This window comes from Schistocerca gregaria, unplaced genomic scaffold (assembly GCF_023897955.1).
Source record: "Schistocerca gregaria isolate iqSchGreg1 unplaced genomic scaffold, iqSchGreg1.2 ptg000925l, whole genome shotgun sequence".
NCBI lineage: Eukaryota > Metazoa > Arthropoda > Insecta > Orthoptera > Acrididae > Schistocerca > Schistocerca gregaria.
In genome coordinates, this window is record NW_026062282.1 from 126,199 (window position 1) to 138,305 (window position 12,107).

The 12,107-nt window shown below is 40.6% G+C and overlaps 1 protein-coding gene across 1 annotated transcript; it reads left to right on the forward strand.

Annotated features, from left to right (window-relative positions):
* The first annotated feature begins 3,093 nt into the window (after positions 1–3,093).
* LOC126325545 (dimethyladenosine transferase 1, mitochondrial-like) lies at positions 3,094–6,201 on the forward strand. The gene is made up of 2 exons (XM_049995254.1): positions 3,094–3,218; positions 3,319–6,201. Exons 1-2 carry the CDS (start codon positions 3,110–3,112, stop codon positions 4,164–4,166), a joined length of 957 nt encoding a protein of 318 aa, XP_049851211.1. The 5' UTR covers positions 3,094–3,109; the 3' UTR covers positions 4,167–6,201.
* The last annotated feature ends 5,906 nt before the right edge of the window (positions 6,202–12,107 follow it).

Genomic DNA, 12,107 nt, shown 5'->3' on the forward strand with positions numbered 1-12,107 from the left:
GACACTTTCTTGTTACAACGCCGCGCGGAAATACTTATTTTTAGTGAAATCGTTTCGGGTTATTGGTAGGGCAGCGGAAATGGTTTTTATTACACATCTTGTTTCCATGTTTTGATTTGGTATTGTGATTGATCAAGAGGCACCGCTTACACACCCTTTTCAATTGCTCATACCCGGCAATAAAAAGGAGAACTAGAGAACTAACTGCTATGGATGTGCGGATTCACTATATGTGTAGAGGATGTATGTCTCTAGCCTATGTCATCGTCGTGTCATCATGACCCCTCAATGAGCGCTTCCTCTTTGCTGCTCTGCTCTGCTCTGTTCAGTAAGGCCGAATCTCGAATTTTTTACATGGTGGCGCATTCTGATACTCTGATATCCTCAAGGATAACGATCATCTGAAAATTGTTTTAGTCGAAGTTATGCAGACAGGACCTCTTTTTCTACCAGTGTGGTATCTGGTTTTAGACTGACAACTGCAGATTTGCTATCTACAAGCTTAAGCGGAGTTTCGATGATTGCACGTTTTCCGATGCGCATCAAAATGTTTTCTAGCAGCTCTCTTGCGACCTCTGCATCGAATTCCCTTCTTCTTTTGAATCTCAGAGTCAGTCTGACACGCTGGTTCTCTAGCAAAAAAGACTTAATTTTTTCGATTTTGAACTGTAAGTCATGCTCGCTTATGCTATCGCTCAGTCTGATTTCCTTTGATCTTGAAAGATACTTTGACCTCTCCATCTTGCGAAGAGCCTCTTGCTTTTTCCTATTCTCTTCAAGGAGGGAATGAGGTCGTATTTTGCAAACGGGAATGTCAGCATCTTGCACGAGAACTAGATCAGCGTCGTTATTTTTGGCGAGTTCAACACCCTGAATTGTATTCATGATGTTTAAATTGTTACCGCTGCTATCGATGACAAGCACCTTCTCGTATTTTTCGACCAACTCCATGTTCGAAATAGGCGCCTTGGTTTCTGGAATGTCTCTATATATGAACTAAGTCCAGTATCAAAACGTAAGTGTCAAATGTCAAGCTTTCAGACCATCAGCGCAATAAAAAGAACTCTAGTTGACCGTGGACGGAGGTCCTGGCGGCAAAAAGTCCGACCATTCACGGCTATGAACGATATTATGATAAAGGCTACATAGGAATATCTAAGAAATTCGGAGAGGACACAAGACCAAAAAAATCGACCCTCATAAGCATAAAAATTACCGCCTACGATAAATTATTTAGAAACACCGTCCAAGAAAAACGAGGGGGAACATAACGGAAAAAATAAATTTTTACGACAGGTATTCAATATCATACAGATGGTTTGATGCGTCTTTTCCAATGCTTTAGACGAATTTGCTGAGGAAATGAAGCATAGGGAACATGGGAATGTAGGAGTGGGTGACGAATAAGTTCAACAGCCTTGCAAGGTTGTAGGAACCGAGACTCCGAAGCCAATCTATTTCTCGAATGTGGAAATGCCTTTAAAGTGCATGGTTTAAGTCTTGAAGTGCAGTTCGCTACAAAAAGCATAAAGGGAGACATAGAATGCATTTTGATCGAAAGAGAAAAAAAATAACCTAGTTTGCAAAACCAATACAATAATCGGAATTGAAAAATAATTTATTGAATAATCTAAGTCACCATTTTTGGTTCATCGAGTTCAGCACTAGAATTGCTTCAATTATTGAATGATTCCGGTTATAGCCAGAAATTAAAACAAGATCGCAGCTGTCTTGTGATATTCATCCAAGAATTTAATAGCGAATCAATCCCTTTTCAGCACGAGCTTTCTATTATACAGCGCATAGCAGTTGGAAATACCAACATCAATATAACTTCAAGTTTCTCAGTCTACTGCTTGTTGGATATGTCATTATTTCGGCAAGTTTATGAAGATGTCCGAAAACGATAAACAGAAAAATGTGTTAAAAATCAAAGGGAATTTGTGAGTAAAATGCTCATTTCGACCGAACTATCTTAATGACATGTATCAGTGCCTACAGCCCGCGCCATCTACTCCAAAAAAGTTTATAATAATTTGCAAGAAATTTTTGACAGAGTACACTGGAGAATTTTGTAGTAACACGTCTCCTAACTTTTTGGATTGCTTGGCCGACTGCCTCATAAACAAATTTTTTTATACTAAAAGTGTAGTTATTGAAAAACCGACCTGCACGGTCAAGACAAACTAAAATTGTTTGTTAATTTAAAATCAGCGATAATGCGGCTTTACAATCGTGTCCATTAGTGCATAAAAGATACACTGTACACACCTTATTATGTGCTCAGATCATCTGGCTAAGACTAGTAATTGAGTTCATATAAGGAGGCAGCATTCAAAGAATTCGCATAATTAGTTTAGTTAACGACGAGTCAAATAATGTAAGCATTTGACCTTGGCATTTGTCCTCTGTCAAAATTAGAATTGTTCTAGTCAATTGTCGAAATCTGGAATTATGCAAATTGGGGAAGGCATATTGTCTGGACGAAAGTTCGGTTGGTCCTATCGGCTTTTTCTAAAGTAGAGAGAATTACAAAAATACAAAATTTGAACCAAAATTTCAGCTTTCTAATTGCTGGTCACATGATCATAGTTGCAAACTTTTTTACCAACAGGCGGGTATGTTTTGTTCATTGGTCTTTAATGCTTGTTATCTGTAAAGAATCAGTAAAAAGTGTCTGCATTTTGAGTCAGGCAACCATATTTATATAGGTAGCATTCAGTGGTTTTGACGTTGAAACTGTTATCCTTGGTTTCCTCAGTATGAGATTGGTGTCAGGCGCCGGGGGCACAATTTAGACAAAGAAAATAATGGAAGATAAATACACAAAATAGCAGTGGTAGAAACATCCTATACAAGAGATTGTACGCTAGTCAATCAGCAACATTTTACCATGAAAACAAGACGCTTCGCAGGAGAGATCAAATTTTTAATAACGGCAACAATTTACCATACTTCAAAAAAGGAAGTAAGAATTATCTCTATGCATTTAGTGAAAATGCTATATAGTACGAGATATCATTTTGGATGCTTTTAATATTTTGTGTTCTGGTGAGAGGTAAAAGATGTATTGGTAAAAAAAAAAACACTTTTTCTTGGCTCACAAAATATGCTCAGGCTTCCTCCTTTGCCAACGATAGCTGAGCTTATTAAATTGTATGGATTGTCTGCCAAGCAACAACTGTCTCAAAACTTTTTGTTAGATCTAAATATCACCGGTATGATACATGTAATGAAAATTTTCAAAAGAGCGCGACGTATAGAGAAGGAGCAATCAATTTGGCTTCTGATGTGCTAATTTTACGTCTGAGATGATAGACAAAATTTCCAAAGGCACCGGTCATCTTAAAGGCCTCAGTGTTCTAGAAATTGGTCCAGGACCTGGTTCCTTAACTCGTTCTATACTGAGACACAATCCACGAGCGGTGGCAGTTGTTGAAAAAGATTATCGTTTTCTCTCTTCTCTGCGTACAATTCAAAGTGCTTTGCCGGATAGAAAGCTTTCCATTTTCCTTGATGATGTTCTAAAGGTTGATGAGAAAGCTATTTTCGATGAAATAGGTGCTGAGAAAACCCCGTGGGAAGCCAAATACAATCCCAATAGAATCATCGGCAATTTGCCCTTTGGGGTTGCTACTGCACTTCTTATCAAATGGGTTCGCAATTGCTCTACCAAAAAGGGCCCTTATTATTACGGCCGTATACCCATGGTGTTGTTGTTTCAGAAGGAAGTCGCCATGAGGATCACTGCAAAGCCAAAGACAAAGGAATACGGGAGACTATCTATCATGGTCCAGAACTGGTTCAAGGCAAAGTGTTTGTTTGACATCGATGGATCATCTTTCGTCCCTCAGCCTAAAGTAAAGGCAACGGCGGTATACATTGAACCTTTAGAGAAGCCTATTGTTGAAGTAAATGTCGATACGATGGAATACCTGTGCAGACAATTGTTCGGAATGAGGAGAAAACTGATTTCAAACTCAGCCAAAGCACTCGAAGGAATAGCCGTAGACGAATTTCTGAAAGCAAACAGATTCATTTCCGAACTTAGGGCAGAAGAATTGAGCGTAGAAAAATGGGGTGAATTGGCACTTGCCTATGAGCAGTGGAAAGAAGCCAATCCATTTCCGTGCACAGAGAAGGACCAGAAAAAGCTAGTCTTGTAAAGATATAAATGTCAACATCATTATTAAAGCCGAGCTTTCCGAAACTCATTCCTTAGGAAACGTTTTCGATTTTAACGGCTTCATTGTACCGAGATTCCATACAAGATTAAATTATTTTGATGAATATTCATGTATATACCAACAGCTGTTGCCAAGAAATAACTTGTCTAGAAGCGATGCTCAATCATTCGACCATCACAATTCGCGTCATATTAAAGGCACCGCGCGACTTGGGACAGCTTTTGCTGTACGGCTTGTTCTATCACTCTGGAAACGCAAACGAAAACATTTGCAATGCATCGTTAACATTTTTTGATAGCTGGTTCTGCAATTCCAGTCTGGAGGATTCGTTCGAGGTCCGGGACCTGCATTACATTTGTCACGTGCATTTTTCGCACGTATTCTGCAAAAGAAATAGCAATCTAAAAGAATTGAATAAAGTGAAATTGAGACAGTTCTGCAACACCTATTTATCTATTTTGTCACACCTTCAGTACTGATTATTCGTATGTCTGCTATTCTGTCGACGGATATATCAGTTTTTCCTATAGATACCTCTACGCCCCATTCTGTAGCCCAATCATAAATGCTTTTGATAGGTTTTTGTTCATCATCAAACCAGTACAGCTCATTCACGTTCTCACAAGGTAGTAAATCCAAGGTTATCACATCCATATTATCTGACTTACTCAACACATATCCTCTTCTCCATGGTGAAACTCCAGGGGTTAGATTTGGAGTAAGGCAATTGAATGTGCAGGCTACAAAGTCTCCAACTGCAAGGGTCTTCAAATCCGCTTTTTCGAATTTAGTGTAGTCAGTGGGTATGGATTTATCATCCTGTTCAGACGAAGTAACATAGATTCGACTCGTGTTAATGAGGTTATCACCTTCAGGTAAATCGATTTTTTGTTTTAGATTGCGGGAACGTTTTTTTTTGGAGGATGTAGCGCATCGGCCCATAGCTACAGGACCCGTTTTATTTTTAAATGGAACGGTGTGCGGTAAACCATCATCATCAAAAACAAGATGTTCAAACTGTACAGAAGTTGAGCTGGTGTCTTTCGAAGGCTTTTCAATAGAGGAAGAGCTGGCACAAGATGAAGGACGAAAAGATGAGACATTAGGACTTGTTAGCGGAGATTTAATTTTCGAAGATTCATAAGGTGAGCTTAGAAAAGGCTCGGTCACTGTAGGCAACTCGGATTTTTTTTTTGGTGATTTAGACGATGATGTTTCCAAGGGTTTAGATGGTAACGGTTCTGATTTAGATGATGATTTAGATGATGATTCAGATGATGATGACGAATCAGATGATGATTCAGATGATGATGACGAATCAGATGATGATTCAGATGATGATGACGAATCAGATGATGATTCATATGATGATGACGAATCAGATGATGATACCGACAATTCAGAAGATTTGGAGACTTTACGGCTTTTTGACGATTTGACTCTTTCAGAAAGCTCTGACAAGCCAGCACTTAATTCTGGCAATGGTGGATGTAACTGATCTGATTCGGCAGCATTCTCGATTTCTCTTGGCTGTGCTTTTGGTTTACTTTTTTCGAGTTTTTTTTGTGTATCGTATTCTTTTTGGTCTCTTTCGCTAGGCCGGATAGATTTGTTTTGCAGATCTTCTGATTTAGTTTTTTTAGAATTATTTATTCCAGAAGAATCGAGTTCCCAGTCTGTTTTTTTTACCTTTTTTCTGCGCGCGTCTGTGACCCAAAACTTTAAATATCTATTAGTACATTTAACTTTAATTAGATCATTTTCCTTGATAATACTCGAGACATTTAATTTTCTAGGAATACTAAAACCTTTTAGTTCTAGCTCAAGGCTTTCAGCTGGATGACAAAGATCAAACTCTCTCACCAAGGCATATTGAAGATCTGAAATTGTACCAATGTTAGCAAGATCGACAAAGTACCATGTGCGAGTAGAATCTAAACAGCCTTTAACCACATCATCGAATTCTAAGCGAATACGCATATTGTAGAATATATAACATATGCTACATAAATAATAAACTGAAAAAATACAACAACACAAAAATTGCACCGAAAAAATTGTACATTGTGGTGTCTTTCGGCATAAAAAACCTGAGCCTAAAAATTCTAAAACATCCGCGTCTTGTTCTGCTTTAAAACTTCGTGTATGTATTCGTAGCCGGTGAGGTCCACTATCTTAGTGTCCTTGTTTTATGGAGTGCGTTTGCAAACAACCTAGTCCATACGCATAAAATCATTCATCCCTTAGTGAATTATTTTTTGAGTATGGCAGCTGTCAGTTTTCAGTTCTGTAAATAACAAGCAATATGGCAGTCAAGTACCTGCCGACGTTTTTGTCCAACCCCCCATGACAGCGAAAATAATACAGCCTTTTTGCTTGTTTAACTGAAAGGAAACGTTGGTAACTCATACTCTATTTTTCGCGTGCTGATAGATAGGATGAGCTATGAATTTGATCCCGAAGTACCTGAAGACGACAAGAGTCTTCGTCCGTTTTTTGGTAAGCGCTTTGATTTTTAGATTTTTATCTCCACTGTAAATGTTCTAATTTTTGTATACTACATAGAAAATGAAGGGAGCACCTTTTTGGCGTTCTATAGAAAATTACCGAAGGTAGAGCTGTTTTTTACGATTTCTCATTACAGAAATACAGGACAATCTTACTGAAAATATTGTATTTCTTTGTGTGCAGAAAGAACCTGATACTATCCGGATTTTTTATAAAAAAGTATGCGTATAAAAGGAGTTGGTCATAATCGCTTGATTTGAGACGCTTCTAACTTCTACAAATGCAAAATTTCAAGGACTATTATGTCTGTTACGATGAGGATGCGGATTTCATTGCAGATACGTTTTACAATTCAAGATCTGTAATTAAAGATTGGGATTTGCTACGAAAAACACCAGTTTCTGGAAAAATGCCTCTCAAAATACCCAAGACAACTGGAATGAGGTATTTGAATTTATCCCAGCAGTTGATCGAGACGATCATTACATCTTTGATTCGCGATAAAAAGCTTCACATTGAGATATACACGACTGGAAATGACCACAAGTTTTTTTTATGGAAAAAGGGCTCTCCAGGAAATCACCAGCAACTTGAGCACTTGATATACGCAAAGAGTGAAATTCAAGAGGCGCCCGTCATGATGGCAGTTAAGATTGTATACGAGGGTGGGATTAGAACTCTTGGCGTATCTTTTTGCGATATGCTATTTCGTAAAATTTTTATATGTCAATTTGTCGAAAATGACCATTTTTCCAATTTAGAGTCTTTAATCTTTCAGGTGGCTGCCAAGGAGTGCCTGATTGTTCCCCTTGACCCTCAGGATAGAGACTCTGTGCGCATACACGAACTTCTGCAAAAGTGTGATCTTGTTGTCACTAATTGCAAACGTTCCGAGTTCGATACTCAGTCTATCGAACAGGACCTGAAAAAATTACTGGGAGCTCAATATGTCCACGCGCACTCTACTTTCAACCAAAATCACGCTATGTCGGCTGTAGCTTGTCTTATATCGAGGTTGGAATTACTATCAAATGATGAAAATCTAGGCAGCTTTAAGCTAGAACACTACAATCCGGCGCAATATATGACTTTAGATACGGCGGCGATTCAAGCACTCAATTTGTTTCCGAGTGCTCGTGATCCGAGTCAGAAGCATAGTCTATTTGGAATTTTGAATCGATGTAAGACGACACTTGGCTCTAGGAAACTGACCCAATGGATCAGACAGCCGCTTGTGAGTGCCGAGCAGATTGAAAGACGATTGGATTTTGTAGAAATATTTTGTATAGATGTGTCACTACAACGGGATCTTCAGAATACAGTGTTACGCGGTACGCCTGACGTCGAACGGATCATTAAAAAACTGCAGCGTAACAAGGCGACCTTACAAGACTTGGTGACTTTATATGTATTTGTGAATAAGTTTCCAAAAATCGGGAAACTATTGTCAGAATATTGCGGTGAGCATCATCAGGCACAGTTGAAGGTTACTTTCATCGACGCGTTCGCTAATTTGACGAACACCATGCGCGGATACAGCAATTTGATTGAAGAGGTTATCGATTTGGACGCAATAGAAGAGGGTGAATATCAAATTAATCCAAAATTTGATGAAACATTAGCTGAGCTCACCAAGAATAAGATGCAGGTTCGCGAAGCCATGAAGAAACACGAATATGCGGTGAAGTTGAAGCTCAAGAATCCGGACCATTTCAGCCTTGAGTACGACAAAACGAACGGCTGGATATTCAGGGTGACCAAAAAAGAAGAAAAAGCATTAACGTCTTGTTCGAAAGACAAAAGCTATGTATTCACAACTATTTCAAACACGAAAAATGGTGTCAAGTTTCAAGATCAAGAGCTTCTAAGTCTGTCTGAAAGTTGGCAACATTTGGTGGACGTCTACGAAGAAAACTGTACTGAGATTGTGTCGCGGGTTATGGAAGTAGCAAAAACGTATATTTCATGGTTTGAAACGTCCTCTAATTTAATAGCTGAACTGGATGTTTACACCGCATTGGCCTGTGCTTCTACCTCCTCGATAATACCTTACACACGCCCAAAAATATTTCCACTTGGAGAGGGAGATATTGTACTGAAACAGTCTCGACACCCGATACTAGAAGTTCAAGGCGATTTGACATTTATTCCAAATGATGTCAACTTAATGCGCGAAACATCGCGTTTTTTGATCATCACAGGTCCAAATATGGGTGGAAAGTCCACTTTTATACGACAAACCGGCGTTATCGTGCTGATGGCTCAAATCGGCTGTTTCATACCCTGTGATGAGGGGAGTAGTGTCTCAGTTTGCGATGCGATATTGGCACGCGTTGGGGCAGGTGATTCGCAGCTTCGAGGCATTTCAACTTTCATGGCGGAGATGCTGGAAACCGCTGCTATTCTGAAGACGGCATCCTCCTCCTCTCTTATTATTGTGGATGAACTCGGACGTGGGACTTCAACGTATGACGGTTTCGGCCTGGCGTGGGCAATTAGTGAACACATCTGCAATGAAATTGGCGCTTTTTGTTTATTTGCGACTCATTTTCACGAATGCACACAGCTTTCAGAGCAAATTCCATTTGTCAAGAATTTGCACGTGTCTGCCACTGTAGACGAAGAGGCAGGATTGATACTGAATTATACTGTCCTAGATGGGCCTTCAGATCAATCGTTTGGAATTCACGTGGCAAAAATTGCTGGACTTCCAGATTCTGTCATCGAGATGGCTAAGCAAAAAGTCACCGAATTGGAGAATTTCGGAGTAAGGTATGACGCGTTTATAAAGGGTGTCGACGAGACAGGGCAAGAATTATGCGATGAAGAAAAAAAAATTTTGGATAATTTCCTGTCTGAGACTTTGACAGAGTTCGCCGAACTAGACTTGGCGATGATGAATGATGAAGAAGTCTTGAGAAACCTCACGAGACTGAAAGAAAAGATCAGATCGCAGAACATCAAAGGGCTAGAAGACATACTACTACCTGAAGAAGTTAGAGCGTAATAATCAGAAAAAATGAGTAGCGAGAGAAAAATAGTACAGAACGCTCAGATAACATGTTTTAGATGGTGTCTCAGAGTTCTTAGCAACAGCAGGACTAAAGTTCTCGATTGGACCGGAACATCCTTTTTGTCGACTATGCATAAAAAATGTTGTGTTGGCGTTTTATGTACCAGACAGCATCTCACTTTATTGCAACATATCTCATGCACATCTTGCTGTAAAAACACAATTGACACTGACATCTGAACTTCGGTAGATATTCGAATTATCAGTTGTGAGTTTTATTGCTCCCGCACAAGAATGAATATAGCGGCACAAAAGCGCACGCTAAGCAAGCCCTTGCTTCCGGAAGAGACGATGATGCGAAATTTGTCAAAATAGTTGTAGTGCTGAGCTAGAGGATAGAGAGCGACAGGGCACTCTCAGTGCTCAGTTTTGCGCATCTTTTGTATATGGATAAAAGCCCCCATGTTCCCTGTATACTGAAAACACCTCAAATAGAAAGTATGGCGCGGTACATGTCGTCGTTGAGGTTAAGCAAATTAATTCCTAGTTATTACCAAAAGATCGTTGCTGATTCAAAGAGACAAGATATCTGAGTCTGAAGTCACTTTCTTTATTCTCGACATATTATATTGCGCGTTTTGTATTACCTATTCAGACACCATTTGTTATCTTTCCCTTTCTGTGGCACGTATTTTCCACATTTGAAGTCCTCTGGGGTGGCCTAGAGTCCACAATTCTTGCATTTTTACTCCTGTAAATGTTTTCGAATATTAGGAAAATGGTTTTTTTGTATCTTATAGTGTTTGATATATAATTTTGTGTGCTACTCTACGCACAGGGGTTGTGCTTTAAAAACGTTATATTCAGATAGCGTTTACAGCAGAGGACCCACATACAGCGCAACCTGACTGACAATTGCTGTTTTGGAATTCAGACCTGCTGTTCGAGCTTTGTAATGAAAACTGGTCTTTTGAAATTCAGGAATGGAGACTCAGCAGGTGGCCGAAGTGCTTGAAGACGCTTCTGAAATGTCAGATACAGGTACGTCCTTAGCATGAGAGATGGTGTTTTGTTGCCTGGTTTTTTCAATTCTGCGCTCTAGAAAGTTTAGCCTTCTAACACGCATGTTTTGCCACTGAAAAAGTCGAGCGCTACGTGGAGGCGAAGTCTGTGAGAAAGGAAAGTAGAGTTGTCGAGGGGGCTAGTGGGCCAATCGTGGACTGTGTGGAACCTGGCGAATCGGGGGTTGCCACAGACTCGATGGATCAGTCTGAGATATCCTTGCTCGAGTCACTGGAAACGATACCAGTTTCAGAACTACTGGAATCTGGAGAAGGCTGCTACAATTTGGGCGACGGAGATGTGTACGATCAGTATTTGGGCGAGGAGGAGGGCTACCTGAAGCTTAGTCCCGTGGATTGTGGATTCGAAAGCTACTCATTTTGTGAAGGTAAGCCGGATGTGCTGATCGGCGAAGATGTTGATACACCTGGCAGCTCTCGAGACTTTGACGGCGCACCTGAAACAGACGAGATGTCATCCAACGAGCCAAGCGCACCTAACTGCAATATACATGACCCAGAGTTGCTGAGTAAGTATGTACGCGAGTTTTCCATGCTGAAGGGGGTTCAGCGCGGTGAAGCTGAGGGAAACCTTTACCCCGTAATAGAAGGTGACGGCCAAGAGGAGTTTTCGAAAACGAACGTTTTGCACAAACAGCTGGAGGTTTTGAACGTTACAAATTTACTTCATAGCGAAAATCACGTCGAAAGCGCGTTGGACCGTTTGCCAGGAGCGCCTGTCTCGTCGCAGTCGCATTCTGTGCTGCGAGAAGATGGAGACGTCCACCTGGCCCGCATTCTAGGGTTGTCTCTTGAGACAGAGTCTCCGCCGTTCGAGAGGTTTTCTGTCAACATAGAGTCGGTTCTTTTCTTCGACAAAACAAAGGTTCGTCACTTTGACCAGAGCATTGAGTCTCGCTTGTGCCCGTGCTTTGTTCCGAACTGTCGGGCCGACGACACTCGGTCGTGGCGCACTCACAGAGTCTACCTACTGGCGAAGGGCTACTATGACAGGGAGCACAGTTTGGTCCTCATAGGGAACGCCTGTCAAATACTCAGCGATCAGAACAAGAAATACGCAGCGGATCTCTGGGTTCAGGAAAGGTGCGCCCTTCGGCCGGAGCCCAAGCAGTGCGGTGACAAGGTCACGGTCAGCGCTGAGCCGTTCCTGTACCAAACTTTTAAATTTAACAAGAGTAAATACGAGTCGCTTCAGAGCAATGCTAAACAGATGCTGTCTCTGAAATGTCAAAACATGGTCCGCGAGGAATACGAATCCATGCTCTACAAGCTTCAGCTTCAAGAGTATTGTAAAAGGCTTATCTTGAATTTGGACAC